At 37.8% G+C, this 25,974-nt stretch overlaps 2 protein-coding genes across 4 annotated transcripts in view; one reads left to right on the top strand and one right to left on the bottom strand.

Annotated features, from left to right (window-relative positions):
* zgc:158263 (ceramide kinase family protein) overlaps positions 1–25,974 on the top strand; it is an 867,176-nt gene that overhangs the window by 660,957 nt on the left and 180,245 nt on the right. The gene's annotated exons all lie outside the window — the stretch shown is intronic.
* LOC127618403 (cyclic AMP-dependent transcription factor ATF-7-like) overlaps positions 1–25,974 on the bottom strand; it is a 45,792-nt gene that overhangs the window by 18,846 nt on the left and 972 nt on the right. The window contains exons 1-5 of one of the 3 annotated variants that reach the window (XM_052090832.1): positions 17,280–17,304; positions 11,310–11,381; positions 1,766–1,862; positions 692–822; positions 334–498 (exon numbers count right to left, since the gene is read on the bottom strand). In XM_052090832.1, coding sequence (XP_051946792.1) covers positions 334–498; positions 692–822; positions 1,766–1,862; positions 11,310–11,381; positions 17,280–17,282 — 468 coding nt within the window. In that variant the 5' untranslated portion in view covers positions 17,283–17,304. Of the gene's footprint in view, positions 1–333; positions 499–691; positions 823–1,765; positions 1,863–11,309; positions 11,409–17,279; positions 17,305–25,974 lie in introns of those variants that run through there. The other 2 variants (XM_052090833.1, XM_052090831.1) reach the window with 2 other exon arrangements.

The following is a 25,974-nucleotide window of genomic DNA, read 5'->3' as shown; positions in this document are numbered from 1 at the left end:
CGGAGACTCGCAGCATGTGGAGGCTCATGCTACTCTCTGCGATCCACACACAATTTACCACGCACCCCACTGAGAGCGAGAACCACTAATCAGGACCATGAGGAGGCTACCCCATGAGACTCTACCCTCCCTAGCAACTTGGCTGGGGTGTCACTCAGCACACCCTGGATTCGCAACTCCAGGGGTGGTAGTCAGCGTCAATACTCTCGGAGTAGACATTACATAAAAATAATAATCAACTTCTCATTTTCTGTGCTTCCCTACTACAGTACAAACAATAGTATTTATTATTTACATGCATTGGTTGCATTTGTTTGCACATGTTTTTCCTACCTTTTCTCTGCCAGCGGATTCTCTGTTGCTATCTGACATGCTTGAGATAGAGTCTGGACTGTCAGGTGGAGATGAATCCACCTCAACAGGGTCCTCTTCCTTCACCTTAACATCTGAGGGTGTCTGTAAACTCATATCTAGTGCTCCTGAATTAGGAGCAGGCAACTACATGGAGAAAAATAAAGACAGATAGAGAGAGAAAAAGCAACATTAAGAGAGGAAGGAATGAGCCATGAGAACAGATTTAGAACTCTACAGTCCATAAATCTGAGTTTTGACAGCAGGCAGCCAGATTTCCTCATGTTTTGAGCACATGTGCCTGTTGAACAGAATCACTCCACCCAGTCCCGCTGCTCACCGGGTTCTTGGCCCTCTTGCCCTCATCTTCCTGGGCCTTAGGGAACTCTGGCTCAAACGAGTTGTCCAGCTCATTGAACAGGCCCACTTCTTCACAGTTTTTCAGGAAACGAGTGGGAGTCGGCGTCTGGTCTGGGGTACAAAGCGAGAAACAGAGAGATCTCATTGTTTCCTCATGTAAGAGGGCCTCAGGGACGATTACATTTTTGCTGATCAGCTGTGTACTGGTGTAATAGGATGAAAGTGATCTGTTTTCGATTTAGCACAATAAGGCTGTTTAGTATGTCATTATGTTGTGTTTTTCCCAAGGGTTTAATGTTCCAACATTGCTGTGAATCCCAAAAAGGCAGCATAAAAGAATCCAGCGGTTAAATCCATATCCTCAGAAGTGTCAGAACAAGTATTTTTATTACTATACATTCTCGTTCCTGCCCCGTAGGTGGCGATATGCATAAAGAATGCAATTCAACAAAAACAAAAAAGATGAATGTGAAAGTGGAGATTTAAAGTAAAAAATATATAGATTAATATAGATTAAATATAGATTTATTTATTGTTTTTTTCTCACCCACACTTATATTACTTCTGAAGACATGGATTAAAACACTGGAGTCTTATTATAAATTACTTTTCTGCAGCCTTATTTATACTTTTGGAGCTTTAAAATTTGGGTCACCATTCACTTGCATTGTACAGACCTATAGAGCTATTCTTCTAATTATCTTTGTTTGTGTTTCAGCGGAAGACAGAAAGTCATACACATCTGGGATGTTAGTAAATGATGAGAGAATTTAACTTTTTGGGTGAACTATTCCTTTAAGGGCACTACACAGCTACAAACTAATGATATCAAATCACATTGTTAAAAATTATTACTATATATATATGTTTCATCAGTGCCTTTGAAACAAGCATTCCAGTCTGCCAATACCCACAAAAGCAGAGAAATACAAAAATAAGCATTTTTCATCCACCAAAGCCAGTTTATAATGATCTCATCTAAACAAATCATTTGAAACACATTTTATAATTGAGGCACTGTTCTCACTGTGTCATACTGTTTGGTTGCATGTACCTGCAATGATGACAGAGTCGGTCCTGGGGGGTCCAAATCTGAGCCTCATTTCATGCTTATGCTTGTGGACAGCCAGGTGGTCCTCATTAGTAAACCTCTACAGAGGGGCAGATTACAAAATGGATAACAAAACAAATTAGACCAGAATTAGAGAGGAGGGGAAGAGCATTTCAAGGCCTCAGGGCAGAAACGTTTCCAAAGGAAAAAGGGAGTGGCACTGACAAGATTTGTCTTTGGAAATGGATAATGTAGGCCAGAGAGGACTTCATAATGCGATATCGGCTTTCGCAGAACCCGTGCCCTACTGAAAGTATTCATGGTATAGGATGTGACTATACAGTGTCAGTACGTGCTACACAAGAAAGACTTACAGTAGAGTCAGCTATCTGTTTCCCAGCTGACCTTGTGCCCTTTTATATTCTCAAGGCATTTGAGTGTTTCAGTGAACTTACATTTCTTTATGCTTCCTTTAGAAGTACTGAACTTCCTCATTTGCCTCACCATGAAAATAAATGTTAAGCCGGAATGTACAAAACTAGATTTGACGATATTGTGCAAATAAAAAAAGCGCTGATGCTATGGTGGAGTTTTTGTGGTTAAGCACTTTGATCCACTACTCAAGCCATGATATCATGCATGCAGGGTACAGCAGCTTACTTAAAGTTTGAGCAAACTAGACAGATGTCTTTCTGAAAAAGTGTACTTTCCAACGTGCTTTTATATTTACCTTTCAAACAAAACAGCTCACTTTAAAGGTTTATTCCATGTCTTCGATTTAAGTGATCTAATCACCTGCCATTGCAGATCAATTACACTTTCTATTTCTTGACACATGCGCAGAGGCCTACATGGCCCTAGGAAGTGTAATAGAGCTTAAAATCATGATCGACAAGGAGACGTCAAGATGCCAAGATTTATAGTGAACATTTTTTAGTTTGGTCTGTTCTCACCCAAAACCGATTGGATCGCTTCAGAACACATGATTTAAACCACTGGAGTGCTTTTTGGAACTTCAAAGTTTTGGTCATTATTCACTTGCATTGTGTGGACCAACAGAGCTGAGATATCCTTCTAAAAATCTTTGTTTGATTTCTGCAGAAGAAAGTCATACATATATTCCTTTAAAGGTGCTAAATGTCATATTTTTACTTTACTAAATCATAAAATTACCATAATATGTAATTAGAGAATTAGGAAACATGCTAAATTGAAATAATGGCTTCTCCGATAACAATGCTACAGCCAGTATATTCTACTTTGAAGTTTCCATTCCGGCCCGGAATTTCACTTCCGGTCTGCCGGATTTGTACAAGTTTGCAAGCAAACAACAATGCGTGCTGCAGCCATGGAAGCCAGCAAATAAACTGGATCAGAGATAACAGATTCCTGGCTAGACACGCCCTAGCAACCATTTAGAGCACGCTAGCAACCAGCCCTATTGACTTCCATTAAAAATGGCTGAGAGGGATATCTTTGGATCTGCAGTACCCATTTCAATCGCTTGATATCAATCTTACATATAGCACCTTTAACCTTTTATTTCTCATGCATTTCTACTGATCAAAAAGAGTGTCTAAGAGGTGCTAGGTCTTAATCTATAAGGATTTGAATGGGGAAAATAACAATTAGCCTATTTGAAGGGATGTCTTAAATTCAGAACTTTTGACTTTAAATTACGGTTTGAATAGACATGGAAACCTCTATTGTGCTTTTAGTTTTTTCTCCATTTGAGTGGATTTCATGACTCAAGCCATTTTCATGACTTGTTGGAGGACAAATTTGCCTGGACTTGCTCTGTGTCACAGTTACAGTTTAGCCATGACTGCGCAAAGTGGGAACACAGTTAACTGTCAGAGCAACAACTGCAAGGCCTGTAGCCTCTTTCCTCTCTCCTTCCATGATTTACACTGACAAGGACAGCACAGCATGATTCAATAAAATGGAAAAGCTAATTAACACCAACAAACTGAAATGTCGGCAGATTGACTAATGAGCATGTAGTAGACTGTTTCATACTTCTTTTTGTACAATAATGAGCACTATCTAATGTTTGCACCCTCCTCTAAGGAAGAGGAATGTTACTGTTGGGAAATGCAACAAAAGAGTTTTCTAGTAATTATGAATGGCAATGTATTACATAATATATTAAAGGTCAATTTAAGTATTTCTCTAAATTCTTGTTTAAAAATTTACATGTTGTCATGTTTAGATGGCCTATGAGGCCATTGTCATTTAATTAGTGCTTAGTGGTTATCACATACGCCACTACAGATTGAGCTGTTGTGTTCATGCTGGCAATGTAAGTTAGAGTCTGGATCGCGTTATTTCCTGATCGTGTTTCACACGTGTTTCACGTCATTTCCTGTCTATACTACACCTAAAATTGGTATCCCTGCTGAAAAACAAGCTGAAACACACCTAAGGTGGCTTGTTGGTCAGAGCTGGTCACCATGATGGTAAGACCGTTCTGGTTTTATGGCTTCAGATGGGTTTTGGGCACTTGTCAGGCTGGCTTTTTTTTCCTTCAGCTTTTTTTTATTCATTTTTTTTTAGCTAAAAGTAAATTAAAAACAACTACCAATTTCAGTTACTGTTGGTCATTATAGTTGGTCACAGTATTGGTTTTTCCTGGTTGTAAAAACTAAAGCATGAACTTGACTAGCAAGCACTGGCTAAACTGTATCCAATTTGACTATGTTTGGCTTTGCTTTTGGTAATTTCTTTACATTTTTAAAGGCTAAAATATAGAGGACACAAGTCTTTAAAATCATATTTAGAAGATATTATAATGAGAGCACACTGAAAGGTATTCATTATTCTGAAAATATCGTAAAACAATGAATACTAAAGATCTCATTTGCCTCTGGCATGTTATCTTTCAGTAATTGCTTGAAAAAACAGTGGTCACGTGAAAATCTGGTTCACTAGGATAAGGGTAAACAATCTTAAACCCCTACAGCCTTCAGTATGACGCAAACTGTGTTCGCTCATCAACAAAAGAAAATACCTTCACTACTGTAAACCCTCACTCCCCTCATCCAGCTACATACCAGTGTTAACACAGCCTGACAGCTATGTACAAACTGATCTCTTTTTCAAGCAAACTCTTTTTGTTCTCCCTCATGTGGCCTTAACATGTGCTTACTGGCCCAAGTCAAAAGGGCCCACCGCCAAATATTTATGAAATTCTGTACCCTAGATATGGCTCAGGTCCCTGCTTCAGTGTTAGTCTATGGGATGGGATTTATCATTCAAGACAAAAATTATAAATCTTATCACATACAAAAATAATAGCACACTTCTTCTAAATAGGCTGCATGATTTGAGATATCATTCATATGTGTAGCACAAATTGTGCTGGATAAATAATGCACCAAAGTTTAATGCTTAGTTAAGGCCTATTCACACCAAAACCGAATTTAGGGTGCAAATGTTCATTCCAAACGAGCTGTTAAATAGGAACAATGGATTCCCATAGAGTTATTTACACCAGGTGTGAAAAATCGTCCGCCAACAATCCAAAGGTTTTTGTTACGGAGAGCAGTCCTATTTTTGTTCAGACTTCCATGAAAACTAACTGACCACTGAGATAATAGTTTTTTAATTGTTTGGCTCGGCTGCTGCAAAATCCAGCATGTTGATGGCACTAATCAACTGGCAAACACACTTTTATTAATCTCATGCAAAAAACACTGAATTCAATACAAATATGCAGTAAAAATGTATAAATAAATAATCTATATGTATATATAGTACTGCGCAAATGTTTTAGGCACTTGTGAAAACTGTTGCATAGTGTGGATGTTTTTTTTTAAATCATGCCATAAATAGTTTTCATTTATCAATTAATGTCATACAAGGTGCAGTAAACATAAATCAAGCTAAATCAAAATTTGCTGTGACCAACTTTGTTTTCAAAACAGCACCAATTATCATAGGTACACCTGGAAACCGTTTTCTTGGTTGAAGCATCTTGGAGAATTTGCCACAGTTCTTCTATCTATTTAGGCTGTCTCAATTTCTTCCAACTCTTCATGTAATCACAGACTAACTCGAAGTTCCGTGGGGGTCTCTGTTGGGGTCACGCCATCTGTTGCAGGGCTCCCTGTTCTATTATATTTGTAAAAGTAATGTTTGGAAGTCTAAAATGTATATTTCCTATTGACACACTAATGCTGACGAATATCCATCTTAAGACATGTGTTATCGTGAAACATCTTATGTGCCTAACACTATTAGCGTAGTACTAATATATATATATATATATATATATATATATATATATATATATATATATATATATATATATATCAACTCAGCAAAAAGAAACGTCCTCTCACTTTCAACTGCTTTTATTTTCAGCAAACTTATCATGTAAATATTTGTATGAACATAAAAAGATTCAACAACTAAGACATAAACTGAACAAACAGAAATGGAAAAATGTGTCAAATTCAAAAGTAACGGTCAGCATTAAATACTGCAGTGCATCTCCTCCTCGTGGACTGCACCAGATTTGCCAGTTCTTGCTGTGAGATGTTAACCCACTCTTCCACCAAGGCACTTGCAAGTTCCCGGACATTTCTAGGGGGAATGGCTTTAGCCCACACCCTCCGATCCAACAGGTCCCAGACGTGCTCAATGGGATTGAGATCCGGGCTCTTCGTGGCAATGGCAGAACACTGACATTCCTGTCTTGCAGGAAATCACGCACAGAACGAGCAGTATGTCTGGTGGCATTGTCATGCTGGAGGGTCATGTCAGGATGAGTCTGCAGAAAGGGTACCACATGAGGGAGGAGGTTGTCTTCCCTGTAACACACAGCTTTGAGATTGCCAGCAATGACAACAAGTTCAGTCCGAGGATGCTGTGACACACTGCCCCAAACCATGATGGACCCTTCACCTCCAAATCGATCCCCCTCCAGAGTACAGGCCTCGGTGTAAAGCTCATTCCTTCAACGATAAACATGAGTCCGACCATCACCCCTGGTGAGACAAAACTGCGACTCATCAGTGAAGAGCACTTTTTGCCAGTTCTTTCTGGTCCAGTGAAGGTGGGTTTGTGCCCATAGGCGATGTTGTTGCTGGTGATGTTTGTAAGGACCTGCCTTACAACAGGCCTACATGCCCTCAGTCCAGCCTCTCTCAGTCTATTGCAGACTGTCTGAGCACTGATGGAGGGATTGTGCATTCCTGGTGTAACTCGGGCAGTTGTTGCTGCCATCCTGTACCTGTCCCACAGGTGTGATATTCCCGATGTACCGATCCTGTGCAGGTGTTGTTACACATGGTCTGCCACGGCGAGGACGGTCAGCTGTCCTTCCTGTCGCACTGTAGCACTGTCTTTGGTGTCTCACAGTACGGACATTGCAATTTATTGCCCTGGCCACATCTGGAGTCATCATGCCTCCATGCAGCATGCCTAAGGCATGTTCTTGTAGGTGAGCAAGGACCCTGGGCATTTTTCTTTTGGTGTTTTTCAGAGTCAATAGAAAGTAGAAAGGTCTCTTTAGTGCCCTAAGTTTTTATAACTGTTACCTTAATTGCCTACCATCTGAAAGCTGTTAGTGTTTTAACAACAGTTCCACAGGTGCATGTTCATTAATTGTTTATGGTTCATTGAACAAGCATGGAAAACATTGTTTAAACCCTTTATAATAAAGATCTGTAAAGTTATTTGGATTAAAAAAAAATATCTTTAAAATACAGTGTCCTGAAAAAGGGACGTTTCTTTTTTGTTGAGTTTATATACATACACACTGGTGGCCAAAAGTTGTAAATAATGTACAGATTTTGCTGTTTCAGAAGGAAAATGGTACATTAATTCAAGTGGCATTCAACTGATCACAAATGGCACTTTTCCACTGCACGTTACGTTTCAACTTGCCTTAACTCTACTCGCTTTACTTTTCGGAGCTTGCATTTCCACTTCAGTTTAGTGCCGCGTCAATGTGGGTGGGATTATAGGCTGATCGTCATAGTTGCGCTGCCTCTACTGTCGTGACATCATCTTAAACATGACACAAACTGACCAAAACAATAACACAACAGCTAGCTGTTAGCAACTAGCTAATTGTGCTGCATAAAGCAGTTGTTGCATGGTGATTTTACACAAGTGTAACAGTTAAATTGGCCTGGTTGTTTTAGAAGCCAGCTTGAAGTAGCTGGTCAACTAAATAAAGTGAAGCTTTCAAGCAGAGTATAAAATTAACGTAACAAAACATACCATCTTCCATCGTGGATCAACGCCAGTCGGGGCAAGTCCAGGACACTCTCCCTCCCATTGCTCACCGGTTTAGATAGCGTTCATTTGGTCGAACCACTTCCACATTTCCTTGATGGTTCAGTAATCACTTTCATTTTTTTTTTTTTACTTTTCCTACACTGTTGGTAGGTCTGGTGGTAGCCGTGTGCGGGCAACAGCTGAGACACTTCCTCAGAGACTTTTTCGTTTCGGCCATCGCTAACGAGTGGACCATCTGCTCCTTGGACCATGGCGTGGTTTTGCGCACAGTCATTTATTTTTTCACAATTCCAAAGTCGCGTGAACAAATTATATTGCTATTGCTGTTACTAACTTTAATACTAGCGGGTTGATGTCACATGTCAGAAATCCAGTAACGCTGGTAGTGACGATTCTCCCTGACCAATCAGTGATCTGCAGGATTTTGACGTCACATTTAGTATCGGCTCAGCTTGTTTGGAACCTCGACCAAGGTGGCATTACAAAAAGTATCAGGTACCAGGTACTATCCACAGTGGGAAACCCCAAAAAAGCGAGCAGAGTCGAGTTGAGTTGTACCTTGCAGTGGAAAAGCCCAAAAAGTATAGGCAAAATTTGTACATTATTCCAAACATTTGCCCACCAGTGTATATACAATATTTTTGGTAAAAAAAAAAGAACCACATTAAAGCGACCACGAGGAGGTTAACCCAACGTGACACTACCCACCCTAGCAACCAGACCAATTTGGTTGCTTAGGAGACCTGGCTGGAGTCACACAGCACGCCCTGGGATTCAAACTCCAGGGGGTGGTAGTCAGCGTCTTTACTCGCTGAGCTACCCAGGCCCTTGCAACAGTACTCTTTACTCATCTCACTCACACAAAAAACATATTCTAACTCCTTAAAATTGCATCAAATACATGGAAAGAACAAAATGAGTGAGATAAATAAAAGTTAGGTAAATAAATGCCTTAACTTCATTAAAAATATGAATATCATGCATTGACAACTGAATGCTTAAAGATCCATGCTCCAGAATAATTTTTTGTAGAACAGCTGTACAGAGGTAAAACAAAATCTATTTATTTGCTTTGGTCTCTGTGACTTTCATTGGCAGTTCGTCTCACAAATTCACCATGAATTTGATGAGAACAGGCCTTTAATTTGTTCAAATCCCTAACCCTGAGCATGAGCGATAATAATAATGATAATTACCTTAGATATCTGACTTATTTGGTGGTGCAACAGTGGTGGTTATGTCCCTTCATTTATGTGAGCAAAATTGAATTATTCTGCTCAAAGTCTAGCTCAGGTCAGAGCACGAAGAGGTAAACAATCTTAATCCCTGTGGTTTCTGAGAAAGAAACATCTGCAAACAACTACTTATGTAAATTATTCATCAAGCTCATGTTGTTTCTCTCAATTCTCAAGCCTATGCTGCCAATGGTATAGTCAAATGATCACTGTTGCATTTGGTACAGGATGGGCGAGGTGTAACTGTTAAATTGTCGTATCTCAGTTTGCACTACTTCTCGCATGCTGTTTTCTACGTAAGAGTTAAAGAACATTTAGAGCAAAACCACAAAACAGGCATCACTGTCTCACTGAGTAGGATAGGTCTCTCAATCATTTCCTCTTTCAGTTTCAGTGCTATCAAAGCACAATCCACCAAAGGCCAAGTTGTTTTTCAATTTGTGCTACTTTTGACCTACTTTACTGGCCAATTTGACGTAACTGGGCTCAACAATAAGGATGGCCTGATGGTATGTGCCCAATACATTTCCAGCAAAGGTCTATGTAAGAATTTAAGTAGGGGATAATGTACAGTCAGCCATCAGTTGTTATCTCAAAATAAACCCAGACAGTGTGATCAGGACCCAGACGCAAGGTAAAGCAAAATCTGACTTACTGGAACAAATTATGTCAGCCGAAAAAATCCTTATTGCTGAGCCCTGCATAAATATGTTAATATGCATCAATAAGCTCAGAATCTGCATGGACAGGACAAGTTTAGACTATAACTGTGCTCATTACTCATTGTCTAAAGTTGGTGAGTCAGAGAGTGGGAGAGACGTTAGCACAGTTTCACAAGTGCTCTATCAGCTCCATCAGTGTGGCCCCAGCCTGCAGTGTGATAAAAACAACACGTTTACATAGTGGTGTAAAAGTGGCCTACAGCTGGTATGCCTCACTTCATACAGCCAGACAGATGTATTGCCATTGTGCAGCTGAGAGCACTGTGAACAATGTGCCCACAAAGCCCACAGTCTCCAATAACCAGAGGAGAATGGCCTCTGAACTAGGGATGGTTCGCAATGGTCAATTAAGGCAAATGTATACTTCTGTGTCAAACCTACATCATTGGTTAATGTTGGCGACCCCCTATTGGCACCCCCCTTTGTGTTGTGTCCTATGCATTGTATACGTACATTGCAAATATACTTTTTGGACCTCAGATAATGGGTGTTGTTTTAAAGATTATAAGCTGGACTTTACAATGCATATAGGCAATATAACCAACCAAAACAGAACAGTGTTTTGTTTTCATAAATTGTGAATAAATATTATTATTTTACTGTATATACTGTCAAACATACAGACACAAATGGTGTGTTTTAAAAAGCATCTCAGGGTGATACCTCAAGAAGTTGGTTGAGAAAATGTCAAGAGTACATGTCTGCAAATTCTAGACAAAGGGTGACTACTTAGAAGATGCAAAAATATAATGCAGTTTTGATTTATTTTGGATTTTGTTTAGTTACAACATAATTCCCACAGTTTCATTTATGTTATTCCATAGTTTTGATGACTTTACTATTATTCTAAATTGTGAGAAAAAAATTATAATAAAGAATAAGTGTTTCAAAACTTTTGACCGGTAGAGTATATATACCTGATCTCTGGATATCAGCCATTAAAAAAACAATGACGGTCGACCACTAATGTAGATGGACAACAGTGGACTTGTGCCATGATTGCTGCATTTTTAAAACAGTGTAAAGTTAAAAGTAGTTCCACTTTTTTTTTTTTTTTTTTTCGTTTCTTTGCGCTCTGTTCAGCTGTTTTTGAATGCAAGATAAGATCAAGTCTTATGTAAAGGCCCCCTAAGGCACATGTCTGATCAAGGTCAGGTAAACACAAAACCAGTCTAATTATACAGGGCTTCCTAAAAGACCGATTAGTCAACTAGTTATGCAAGCAAGCCAACGGCTAGTCAGTTTTGAAAATATGTCTCTACTCTGATCCAGCACAGCACACACCCACATTCACTCACCTACCCAAAACTGAAACCCAAGACAAATAGAAAGCAAACTTACCTGCCCACAGCCGGGAGCACTGCACACAAAAGGTCTGTCATCCCCCATCTTTGCAAAGACTTTGCAATGTAACTGCGGAAGAGGAGAAGACGAGAACATTATTGATCCTTGATGTTGCACAACAAGAAAAAGCTCCCAAAAGTGTTCTACAGTTGTTTCCACAAAATAAAACAGAGATGCTTCTGGCTGTATCCTCACTCAGCGCAGGAAGTAATGGGTGTTTAAAAATAACGGGAAGAATTGTGCACACGCATTTTAGCACAGCAACTACAAGTTTCCCTGGTGATACTTCCTTCACATTGGGGGCATCTGGCAGACCAATGACACACTGTTTATTGATGAGGGGGCGTTTAAGATTTGCTTAAAGCAAAGCAATCCCTTTTTCCCTGTCTTTCTGACCCCTCCTCTACTTTTCATTGTAGTCCTCCAGTTATCTCCTCAAAGCTCTTCTCCAGCAACTCTAGTGCCACTCTACACCTTTGTCACTCCTCCACAGTCATTCTCTGAACCCTTCCACCCGCTTCTCAGGCTCAAATATCAGCACTCCCAGATGCTCATCACTTTTCACAGGAACTCAAGCCATCAACATCAAGAGGTTGTGCTGGTACTGTTTTTCCAGACGCCAGGAACTGATTTAAAATAGAGATCCGATTGATTGATTTCACCATAATGATACAACTGTATGCAACAGGAGATTGTAATGAGAGTAAGTGTTGTAAATGATGAATGGACAGTGTAATAATTGTAATTCGGGAGAGACATTTCTGGAATTAGCCCCTTCTGGGACATTTCTGGAATTAGATCCAGGAGAATGGCATGCAAGTGCATTGGCCTGTCAAAGACACTCCCTCTTTTCCTATTAGCTGAAGTTATTCCAGACGAACTGCCAGCACTGTCCACACAAACAGACACATGCTCAACATTACTCTGTAATCAAATGACATAAAAGGTTCCCTGGACTCTAATGGACCCATGATATGGTATAAGTTCAGAATAGGGCTGGATGATAAAGAAAATTAAAAGTTATCTTGATATTATTCAGCCTTTTAAAATCTTGAATATATCATTGTTATGTCTAAAATATCAATACAAATCTAGGCATGCATTCCTCATTGTTTTTCACTAAATAATAAGCTATAGGAACAATATTAAATCATTCATTAATATGCACCAAAATAATGAACTACATCTAGTAAAGTACAGCAATATTTACCCACACATATATTTATTAAAATGTGAAAAATACACTTTCATTAACATTTTTGAGTGATGACACAAACAAATCCATGAGTTTTCAATAAATTCATTCAAATAGACAGTTTGAATTGATCATGGAAATGAATCGAATGTACCAATTCTATTGCCATTTTCGCTAATGAAGTTTAAATCAGAGTCACTATTAGAATAACTAACATAAAGATTTTTGTCTAATAGTGTCATTCCAAAAAAAAAAAAAAATCCTTTAATTGATTTCTAAAACAGAATTTTTCTACAAGAATTTTCCTACATGAAATTTTCTATGTATGTATGTTGACTTGGATAAGGTCTTTGGTGTGTATTTCTTTGTTTATGACTATATACTGGTTGTGTAAGCATATTATCTTAGTCCATTATGTCTTTAAAGGTATTTTGTGGTACATGTTTACAAAAGGTATATTTTGATGTTTAGAAGTTGTTTAGAATGATGTTTGGAAATGGACAGGACCCACTTACTTCCATTGTAAGTGTCGTAAGCGTCACTGTGATTTTTGCTTTTTTTTTTTTTTTTTAAATACAAAATTGACAAGATAAAATAATTTTTTGTAGTAAATAACACCGTTGATTGAGTTTAACTTGAATTAAAACTGAAGCATTCCTTTATGACATAGTCTTGACTCTTTAGGAAACAAAAAAAGCACTTCAATATTTGTTGCATAACTGTAAAATCATCATGAATATGTCATGAATATTGTTATATCAGCCAACTCTAGTTCAGAATCTACTGGAAGTATATATGATACACTTATAAGTTCAGTATCCTTTATCGCTGTGTTCATGTGTCTAGGGATGTCGTGATTAAATGGTTCCACTATTAACTGTGATTAAAATATCATGTTTAATTTAACCATAAGATATTGGAATGTATGATTAAAACCTGTGAAAATTTTTATTTAAATGTGGCAAAAATATATTATAATATATATATGAAATAGTTTTTCGGTGTGAAAATCTCTTGTGTTTGTGCCTGGGTGGTTAGTGCAACTGTTAAAATGGTTACAGATGATGTCCGTGTGGTGCTTTCAATTCCAATTAATTTGGGTATATTTGTTATGAATGCAGGAGAAGGCAGACGAGGAGTGGGGATCTAGGTGCAGCTTTATTGAAAATGATCAAGACTAACAACTGGAACAAACAAAACATCCACGATGGGAGAACAAAACATAAACACGAAGAATCCCTTGGTCGTGAACACAGGCTGGGGAAACATCCACGGAGGGCAAAGGTAACAATAACAAACACATTAAAGAGTCTACATACAAACATCCACATTCACCATCTACAAACATCAAGGATCGACAGGGGAATGGAGAAACAGCAGGATTTAAATACACAGGAGACATGATGATGACAAACGACAATCAGGTGAGAACAATGACACAGGGCTGGCAGTGATGAGGGCCGGGAATCATGGGAATTGGAGTTTGTGACAAAGACTAGTGAAACACAAGGCAGACAACAAGGGAATCGTGACAATATTATAGTTATAATGTCCATTTATTTCAGCTAATGCTGTTTTTAATTTTACAGGGGAACTTCTAACTTAAATAGAAGAAATTCTTTTATCATTATTTTTTGATAATGTGATTATTTTATAACTTTATAAAATATACAAAGTCCAAGAATTCCATCAACACATATCTCTTGAAATTGCATATATTGAATTGCATATATATTTTGTTACATGTTTGTTTTTTTACATACCTAATTTGCACTATTTGAAGTATTTACATTGATTTGCAGAACAAATATTAAAACGGTACTGTCTCTTTAAAACCAGCTGCTTGTTTTGGACGAATGGTATTTTTACATTATCAGTACAATTGTTTTTGATCAATAAGTGACTTTAGACGTAGTGAAAGATCTTGGTGGCACCACACAACTTAAACCAAAAAAAAAATACCAGCTAGCGGCTAATCACGCATTTTTAGTCACATATGCGAGTAATTTAGGGTGAGGTTACGGATAGAAAAAAAGATCAATCTTGGGATTTTAAGGATTGACATCGGGATTCTTCAAATGGAAGATTGTGATTAAGCAGAAAATCTATATTTTTGCCTGGCCCTAGAGCCAGACGAGTGAGAAAGACCAAGCGTTTTTGCGAGACAAACTGGCTCAGTTTCAGTCTCGCTCATAGAAACTCTGAAAGCACTGAGGAACACTGCTTTCAGTGTTAGCACTTATTTAGACCACCTGCTTCTTGTTTACTGAAATGCTGAACATGAATACACAAATACTTAAATATAAATATATCGTTAAAATAAGTATCACAATATATCGATATTTGATTGTATCGACACAGCCCTATGAAAAAGCGCTTTAAATGGCTGTTTGGGAGCATCTGAATGACTGAGGGTTACTGAAGGTGATGGATGTAATACATGCAGACAGAAGTCAGATAAAGGTACACACAAATGGGACAGGATGTTCCACTAGTTGTCCAACAACAAACAATTGTTTCATTTTTAGCTGTGATGCTGTAAAGGGATGGATTGACAAATGCAACTTTTTAGAATGTACTTTTGCGTTTCGTTACTATTAGTATAATAAACTCTGAGAAGTTGCGTCTTAAATCATCCTCATTATGTAAAGCATTGCTTGAGTACAAAATCACAGCATTCAACAATACATTTCAATTGGAGTGATTTTCGGATTTTAAATAGCCTGCTGTGAGCAATATTCCTGTTATTATGCATAGTCCACACTCACAGGTTATTAGTGAGGTGTTGTGGACAGATTAAAGGACAGTATTTTTATTGAGTCTGTTGCAGATTCTTTATGGTGGGTTGTCTGACAGACAAGTGATTGCTTAAATAAACTTTTGCAAAAGAAAAAAAAACTGTTGGATGCCGCAAACTACACGATGTGCACCCACAATAATCTTACATTTATGCACTTTTAAAGGGACTCCACATTGAAGCGAATCATTCAGCGCCTGGAATGCACGTAAGCAGCGCTTTGCCCAATGTTGGAGCATCTTTTATTATACATCCTATTTATTTGTAATTTATTTATCAGTTTTCCTATTGTAGAGCTGCGATTAGCATATATATATCCGACTAACACGTTCAATTGTGAAATGATATGAGTTTTATTGCCTCAGTGCTGTTGTATAATACAAATTATCATAAGACTGGTTAAACATTTTCTAATCTAACCATCAAAAACACACCGTAGCATCCTACATGTGTGTTATATTTCGTTGTGGTGGCCTTTAGCAAGCTTGACTGGGCTGACTGAAAATGTCATCTGGCTCACAGCAGTTCACCTTAATCTCCACTTTCACTCCGTTAAACCCAAATCTCCATGTAAATAGGTTGGGGAAAAAGTAACATGTTCGTTAAATTTATATGGAAGTAAGGAGGAGATGAGAACATTAAAGATTTATCATGCCCCACCAGCTCGGAATGACGTCTGGTGAGTTACACAACTACCACAGCAAACACAATGTGAAGATTGGACCAAACATCTTTACTGCAGGTACACTGCCTGGCCAAAAAAAAAGTTGCATACTCTAATATTTCATTGGACTGCCTTTAGCTTTGATTACGGTGCGCATTCGTCATGGCACTCTTCATTCACTTCCCTTCTAACCCTGATGGGCCCTCACTTTGGAATAGGTTAAATCTGGTCTCATCAGACCACATAACCCTTTTCCATTGCTCCACAGTCCAACATTTATGCTCCCTAGCAAACTGAAGTTGTTTTTTCCGATTAGCCTCACTAACAAGTGGCTTTCTTGTGGTCACACAGCTGTTTAGTCCCAATCCTGTAAATTCTCGTCACATTGTGCATGTGGAAATTCTCTTACTTTCACTATTAAACATGGCAGTGAGTTCTGCTGTGTATTTTTTTACAATGTGACTTCACCAAGTGTTTCAGTGATCTCTGATCATTTAAGATTGTTTTCCTGACCACATTTGTTCTGTGAAGCGAACAGTTCTCCACTATCCTTCCAGGTTTTAATAATGCATTGAGCAGTTCTTAACCCAATTCCAGTGATTTCAGCAATCTCCTTAGTTGTTTTCTTTCCTTGATGCTGGCCAATAATTTGCCCCTTCTGAAACACTAACATCTTTTCCACGACCAAGGGATTCATCTTCCGACATGGTTGTTTAAGAAATAAGAAGCTAAACACTGCAAAAGTTAGGGTTAAAATAATTGTTGCCAGCTGAAATCACTGCAATAATGATCCAATCATAAGCTCTTAACTATCTGCTTATTTAAATCAAAACGGCAACTTTATTTTGGCCAGGCAGTGTATTCATCTGGGAAATTTAAGAAGCCATTTGAAACAACAGATCTGTGGTATGAGTAGCTGATATTCTAGGTAACACAGTGCTGTAAAGTTTACAGTAAACAACAGCAACTGCTCAAGAGTCTCAGAATCTGCAGCTCCTAAAATCAACTGTGCTCATGTGTCCCATGTGACATGTCGTGCAGTTATGAGCTGAAATTAGCAGCCATTGCCAAGACCCTTGTTCTGTTTTCCATAAAGAAAATAACTGAATCTTGCTTGCCTCTTATAGATCCTTCCTTTATGGCTGAGATCAAAGTGACGAACAAGCTAAGCATCTTGATTTCTTGCAGACCTCACACGCTCTGCAAGCCAGGCCACAGCTTGGTGCCAGAGCTTTCAGACTGGTTGCAATCCACAAAGTTAATTTTGTCAGAGAAGTGCAGGAAAACCATTTATAAATGAAAACCACCAACCATTCATTATTATGTTGGTGTAGTGTCCGCATCTCAAAGAGCCTCAATGTAGGGGAGCAGGCTCACAGAATACTCTGAAGTTTCCCATCACACTGGAACCCTGCAATAAATCAGAGGTTGGCCCACCTGCGTCTGTGTATTACACTGTCCATCCAGAACAAAAATAGAGCCCTGATGAATAATCTAAGACAATCTAAGAATCTAATTTCCTGTTATGATTAAGGTTTTGTTAGCAATATAAAATAATATGAAGCATTTGAAGCTACTTCCATCTAATCCTTAATAAAAAACCTTATTGATCAAATGATGTCCTCCATAACCAAGGGGGTGCTGACGGACCGAAGTGTGCCCAGGGTTCGTACAGATGCTTCAAAGTTAAATTCGCCTTGTAGTACCAACACAAAGAGGCCCCAAAACACTTTATTGGACTTTCAGTTTCATCATACCACGTTGGTGGAATGACCTTTCCAACTCCATCCGTGAATCTTCAAAAAACGACTTTCCATGAGCACTTAACCAGTCACAAAAAAAATTAAAAATAATCTTGTTGCACTTTAATCTGTTTTAAATACTATTCTGATGCTAGTAAAACTTTGTAGAATTGCACTTTTCATACAACTGTCTCCTTAAGATGATTCGCTTATGTTTTCCTCTTTTGTAAGTCGCATCGGATAAAAGCGTCTGCCAAATGAATAAATGAAAATGTAAGGACTTTTCAAGCACATTTTTATTTGTTTTCAAGGACTACGATCGAGATGTCATTAAAACTAATTCTGTTAATTTTAAATAAACATATTTTATTCATTGTTAATTTATTTTTATTATAAGTACAACATATCTCAATAAGCATCTTTAACTAAATATTCTCAGTAACATTTCTTGGTTAATTCGTGAGGAAATTGATGTGCAGTTGTAGTGTGCTCTCTTAAAACGCACTTCGCTTTCAAACAAAAGTGAATAACTGGGTCAGTAAACACCAGTCCATATGACTCATGTGCTATGTTCCATGTTTTCTGTAGTCACTGACCGATATTTCAAATGGGTCATTCTCCAAAAATGTGACTTTCCAACAAACAAAATATTGACATTTTCTGTTAAGTTCAGTTTTTGCCCATAAACGCTGAGGGTAAAGATTTTGTAACATGTGGTCATTCGTTTTATTCATTAAGGACAAATTGGCTGTTGTTCTTTCTTATATTATTTAAGTTTGTTTCATGAAAGAAGCAAGTTAACACAAAGTTAACACTAATGAGGGTTAAATGGGTTACAACACCAAATATTTTGGTGTGAAAATATTAGTTAAAATGTGAATAACTTTTAAACATGCTGGGAAAAATCACTATATGCATATTTAAGCAGCCTCTGAACTTTGACCTTAAAAATTCTTATCCACAACTTTCTGAATTACATTTTTTTTTTAAACATAAATAAAGGTTTTAACATTGATTACACCAATGCCATGAAATAAAGGGACAAACTTTCTTTTTGAATTATTTCAATTATAAATAATAATTTTGGTTTGCTTTTTTGCACACTTGTTCGGCCTTGCACTAATGCTTGTTTTAAAAATAAATACATAAATAATTTTAAATGTAATAGAAGTGGTGTACCAGAAGAAGGAGACAAGGATTTCTTTAAGGCAGTTTTCAAGAATATTTTCTAAAAAATTAGCAAAACAGAGTCAAGCCATTTAATATTATTAAAGGTTAGGTTATAGGATGATACCTTTTCATTTATTTATTGGGCTATTTGAAAGCTTTTCCATGACTAAATAAGTCAAAGGACATGTTTGTCATCATATTTTGATATTGACCCAAATGTTGAAATAACTTTAATTTGAAGCTTTCTTTACACAAGGAGGCAATAGACAGCTCACAAAACTGAATCCTCCATTGATCTGCATTCAAATATACGAATGTTTTACATCTCATATAATTTATTCACTCCGGTGAGTAATTTTTTATTAAAACTGATCCGCCACAGCAGTATCTATAAAATATCTTTTTGAAATCCTCCAGTAACACTTGATTGAAATTGGCCCATTCTGAACAGCACTGCCAAAAGTAACAGGTGCCACGTGACAGCGCCGTCTACGCACTGTTGCTTCAGCAGTGGTCTAGTGTTCTGTTGTCCTTTTTTTCTGAAAATAAATAAATACATTTAATTTATTTATTTATATTTAAGCAACATATTTTATGAACTTTTTAAGCACCTCATGTAAAAATTGCTATTTTCAAAGGTTTTCCCGGACTGAAATTTGAAAATGCCAAATTCAAGTACTTAAAGCACCTCAAGCACCTTGTACGAACCCTGTGTGCCTAAAAAGATGAAGAAAAAAAAAATCCAAAACAATTTGGGACTTTTGATTTAGTGAAAGACAGGACAGAAAATTATGTAGAGAAGAAGATCGGGAACTGACACAAACCAAACTCGAATGTTTGTTGCCCACATAAGACCCTCTACTCAGTATGACGCTACACGTTCACTAGTTGCTAGGCCATGACACTGACAACATTCACCATCTTTGATAGTTCTACTTAAGAAAAACAACAACTGGATTTGTCTATCATTGACCATTTAAACAGGATGACAGCTGGCAATAGTAGCAACACTGCTTTGGTTGACGTCTCAAAACTCAAGCAGTCAGGTTTCACAAACCTTTTGAACAATGAATTTCCATTACTTTTCCATTTCCATTTGCATTTAATAATTTAGCAGACACTTTTATCCAAAATGAATGACAAATGAGGGGGTTATAAAGAATCCTACAGGAGCCAACAATATTAGCAGGACCGCATTACTGAATTTTAAGAGTAAATCATAAGTTTTACATAATTTTTCTAGTCATTTGTAATTACTGTATAAGAGGTTTTTAGAGATATTTAATAGAAATTGCACTCACAAAGAGCAATTTAAATTAAATCTTTAAGAGCTGTATACAGTATAACTCCCTGTATTAACCGGACGTGCCACAGCAGGTTGAGGCTGTCTACACTGGACCCGTCGAAGTGACCGTTTAAAATGACATGCAGAAAAACTATATGCCCAATCAGGTGCTAGAGAAGACTTCAGCAACAATTAAAGGGGTGAACAACCTTTATTTTAAATAGAAATCAACTATTTATAAACATTTTCTTATTATATAATTGTTATTGTAGTGTTATTGTTGCTAAAACTGCAGATGTGCCTACATGTGGTTAGAAAAATAATTAAAATAGTAGACCAGACACATCCCAATCTGGCTTTAATATAACAGTCAGAAGCTATTAAAATACTAATAAAACTAATGGCAGAAAGAGTCACACATATGATATTTGGAAAGTTAAATCTTTCTATTCACTGTAGACATTTCCTTTTTAAAGGTTTCAATACAACTGAATACTATTTAGACAGCATCTGTGGTGTAACGACAACATTTTTACATATTCCTCTCTTTTTCATTTTTGTATTATTTACAATTGACGTAAACAGGGCCAATTCACAAAACTTTAAAATACACAGTTTCAAAAGTATAGCCACAAGACATAACGAAAAAGTTCAACCAAAAATTATAATTCTCTCATCATTTACTTGCCCTCATGTTGCCTCAAACTCATATGACTTTCTTCTGTGGAACACAAACAAAGATAATTTAATAGAGATGTCTGTTTGTCCATACAATGCAAATAAATGGGAAACTATACATTTTTGTTATAAAGAAACAAAACCTCTTCAGAACACTCATGTTTATAACCTAACCTAACTGGAACATATTGGACACTATATGGTATCCAGTATCCAGTATTAGGATTTGGAATAGGTATGCAGATTTTGTCCTTGACTTGTAACATTGTTCTAACCATTCGAAAAGCTAATTTAAGCTCTAATGTTATGATCTCTCCACCTTGTCTGCAAAATTAATTTAATATGAGCGATTTATTGTACCATGACAATAATAATAATGTGTTTATTGTATATATACCTTGGCTGTTCTCTGTCGATGTTCTAAACCCGCTTTGGAAGCATTCGTCTCTATAAATAGTCTAGACAGGTTGCAAAACAAACTCCACTCGGACACAGTGATTGTTTTTTATTTAACCTCTAGAGGGCGCTGTTATACTGTAGAGCAGGCATGTGCAATATATGGCCCACGGGCCAGATCAGGCCCTCCACATGGTTTAATGTGGCCTGCGGCTCATTTATCATAAAAGCGATTTCTTTTTTTAATTGGAAATTTCAGTTAACTTGCATTGGGACATAACGCGTCTCCACAAGCGTTTAACATGCACAGGGTTGCCAGATAAGAGGTGCAACACCCCCAGTTTGAGACTTATACTTGCACAAATGGGAAACATTCTGCCTAATGTTACACTTATTTTGTGCAATCTGGCAACCATGCAAGCGAGTGTGCTTTTCTATCTCGCTTTCCCCTTTGAACAAACATAGTGATCTGTAGTGCAATATTCTGCTCAAGGAAAAGTGTTATACAGCTACTCTGTGTCCTTTCTTGAGGCTGCTTGTGATGTTTGGTGCTACTTTGCAGGTAAACCTTCTCAGTGATTAAATTAAATATAAAAGTAGATCTCGGCATCATTGACATGCGAGCAAAAGCAAGCCAGAGACAAATATGTATATGTATTTTTTATTTGTGCAATTTAGAAATGTTGAAGTCCCTTTGCTATGTTAATGTAACTCCTGCAGAAATCATTTATCATAGTCATGCAGACTGTGTAATTCTGTTATGTGCTTTAAGTCAAACCATCAAGGAGACCCACATCATGCCACTTTTAGTATGTTAATGGGTAATGTTTTAGAAAAAAAATACGTAAACTTGCACGCTTTGCGACAAACATTAAAAGTTCTATGAATTTCAATTTTTTAAATATATTAAAACAGACCCCTGATGTGTAGAGTGTTAAATTGAACAATAAATTAACAGGTAAGTAGAGATGGTAAAATAAATGTATAAGCTCAGCCTTTATTCAGTTTTTTTAATGCCTAGAAAATAGAAAAGTATCTACCTTTGTATAGAAATACAATACTTTAGACAATTGCAGAATGGTCCCATTAGTCACAGATACACTTCAGAAAATCGAGTACACAATTATTTCTGGGCTTAAAAATTACAAAAAACAAATCAATGCAAAACATTGTATCATAAAACAATGTGGCCCCCATGCACTACTTAAAGCTTGATGTGGCCCCTTTACCAAAATAGTTTCCCACCCCTGCTGTAGAGTATATACTCTCCACGACAGAAAGATCGGAAACTATCAAAGTTGATATTTTCCAATAGCCGATAGTTAAAAAACGCAACTATCTGCCATGATTAATCAGTAAATCCAATATATCGGTCGACCTCTAACTCAATCCCGAACAATGTGTGTAGTGTGGCAGAGTGCATCGTCCTGCTGAAAGAGGCCACTGCTATTACGGAATACCATTGCCCAGAGCATCACACGCCCTTTGTCGTCTTCACACAGTTCATCCTGGTCTCATCACTTCCCAAGGTAACGTCCAAGTAATGTAAAAGAAAACAGGAATCATCAGACCAGGCAACCTTATTCCACTGCTCCAAGATCCAGCTCCGAAGCTCACAGGCCCATTGTAGGCACTTTCGATGGTGGACAGGGGTCATCATGGGCACTCTGACCAGTTTGCGGCTACGAAGCCCCATATGCAGCAGGGTGCGATGCACTGTGTGTTGTGACACATTCCTCCAGTAATCATCATTAAAATGGTCTGTGACTTGTGCAGCAGTAGACCTTCTGTCAGTTCGGACCAGAGAGGATAGCCTTCGTTGCCCTTGCGCATCAATGAGCCTTGGGCGGCCAACACCCTGTTGCCGGTTTGTGGTCTGTCCCTCCTCGGACCAATATTGGTAGGTACTCACCACTGCTGACCAGAAGCACCCCACAAGCCTTGCCGTTTCAGAGATGCACTGACCCAGTTGTATGGCCATATCAATATGCTTTTTGTCAAAGTTGTTCAGGTCTTTACTCCCGCCCATTTCTCCTGCCTTCAACACGCTGATTATGAGAACTGATTGTTCGCTTACCATCTAATCTACACAAACCTTGATATGTGGCCTTGTTAGGAGATGATCAACATAATTCACTTCACCTGTGATTGGTTCATGTTTTGGCTAATTGGTTTTTATAAAACTATTAATTTTAGTTTGTTGATTATACAGTAAGTATAAAAAGCAATACAGTTTACGTTTAAAGCAAAATATTCCGATATACACAAATATATAGGTAGTTTGAGAGTGCAAGGAGACTGATTAGTTTGTGTCATTCAGAGTGTGTCATGGGAGTGGCCGGTCGCTTCCGGGCTTATTTTGTGGGCTTTGTTGGCCGCAGTTCTCTGATCGGTGAAGCCTTCTCTGCTGGACCATGGGTAATGTTGTTGTTCAACAGGAATTCCACTATAAAGATGAAATAACGCAGATGGATGGCTTCAGTGGAAGCATATACCATTGATGAACACCCTCGGAGTTCAAGATATGTCTTTATGCAATGGTTTATAAGTTAGTATTGAAAATCAAATAGTCTATGGAAGAAACTAATGGGATTTTTACTTCTTTTACAGAACCAGACTGTTTCGCTCTACTGAACTCTGAAAATTTGTTTAAGATCTTATTAATATCCATGACATTTCTAGGCCTGTAAATCACAATTGTAAAGTTCCCTCATATTTCCAGGTCTTCCATGATCATAGAAACCCTTTGTTTTGCATTTTGCATCACAGCCCGGTTCCTTGGGATCAATTGGGCCGTATTGGTCAGACAAGCAAAGGGACAAGAAGCATCCTGCTGTTTACTTGGATTTCTCCAACTCAGCAGGTGGACTGTGTAGCAAGGCCCTGCTATAATCAGCTTCAGGCATACACTGTTTGATGCTGTCTGCTAGGAAACTGACAAAACAAACTGTATTAATAGCTCCAGCTGGAGCCAAGAATGAGGAATCTTGAGTGTGAGCTGCCAGAGAGTAAGGGAGACCCCATAAAAAGAGAGCCACGGGGGGGCAGGGAGTGGAGAATGGAATGAATGGTGTCGGAGGGTGTTCGGAAACTCACAGGTAAAGTCCAAGGATGGTGTGGATCGAACGCATTGGGGACAAATGGTCTATGTAACCTTAGTGAATCTGAGCTTTGGAAAATGGAACAAATGAAACTCTATATGCATGTCTGCATGACTGTAGTGTGCCCAGTGCTAAATCCATGGTGATGAAATACACAATGCTATGAAACTGTCAACAATGTGATCCTGAACTCCCCTTTATTTTGTCATTATAACAATATTAGACATGTTACAAGCCAAAAACACAGTGACACCTAATGTCCACACCTGCATGTGGCAAACACCAAGAAAGTTATATCCTGCTTTATTATTACAAACAATGCAAAATATGACTTTTATATATGCATTACACAAACTCTAATATTCCATTCATATCTGGAATTTTTCTGAAAGGGCTGCTAATTAAGTTAGGATGGACAGACCAACTCAAATTTGCCATTTTCTGCTGTTTTCCTTAACATTATAACAGCACGATGGCATGTAAGCATCATATTTGAATGATCCCAAAATCTAAGAATTCTGTCGCATTGCATTCATCAAGCCCACCATGCCTGCCAAAACTGGAAAACATTTTCCAGTCGCATACACTGTCCATTCATTATTTCCACAACGGAGTGACTCCCGCAGTCTTCGAAAGTCCCAGTGCTTCATGAGCTGGACACACCTTTTAGAGCAAACTGAATATTACATAACTTTAGAACAGCAGATGCCCAGAATCACCTCAACCACTGTTGACAATTCACCATTTTTGTCTCTCTCACAGTGGGGAAAAGGGTAGAATTGTTTAAACAGTCTGCTATTTGATCTGTTGTAATCCTCTATTGTTTAATATGGACACCCATCGCATGGTCAACCACACTATTCTGTATACAACTGTTGCCTGGATAACTTACATGATAATAATAACCCTTCATTTGTCCTTACAGTTCTGACTTTTAATCATTGAGCACAATATAACAATGTAACTGGTGACTTAGCACTGAAAAACACTAGATTGCATCATGTGAAAGACCTCAAACTGGCATATGAAGTTCCTTCCTGTGAAACGTCTTCATTTTACACATAGTGAACCACTGCAGTTGTACAGCCTTGAGGTACAGCACATATTAGCAACAAGCATGGCTCCAAGCCATTAATCAAGCCACTTTAAGGCAATTACTGTAACAGCTGCAAAAATGCTCACCTGTGCACATACAAATATGTCTACTGAGAGCATGATGTATTTTCCCTATATCTACAATTAAAGGTCCTCCAACATACAGATGGTTTATATAGGCACTAAAATGGACCATTTAAACACTTAGATGAAATAAGGTTGACTGTATCCAGCTGTTTAAGGTGTTTTGCACCATATACATTATGTGCAAAGTTATGAAACCCTCAGTTTGTCTGAATGATCTTGGCTAATAATCCAAATTCGTTCAGACATCAACATTTGTCTGTTTTAAAACACATTGTTTAAATTTGAATAATTTGCTTATGTGATGTACATTCCTGACATTTGTGTAGGGCTTATCTTTTCTTGGCAAAAACCTTTAAGGTGAACATATGTCCTAATGAAATAGTAATAACAGAAATTCATGAAAACTTTTAGCAACAAAGAGCACGTTAGTACCTGAAGTTTAATTTAACATA

The sequence above is a fragment of the Xyrauchen texanus genome, chromosome 25 (assembly GCF_025860055.1).
Source record: "Xyrauchen texanus isolate HMW12.3.18 chromosome 25, RBS_HiC_50CHRs, whole genome shotgun sequence".
In the NCBI taxonomy this organism is placed as follows: Eukaryota; Metazoa; Chordata; class Actinopteri; order Cypriniformes; family Catostomidae; genus Xyrauchen; species Xyrauchen texanus.
The sequence above is the reverse complement of the archived record's forward strand: the minus strand, read 5'-3'. Positions and strand labels throughout refer to the sequence as shown.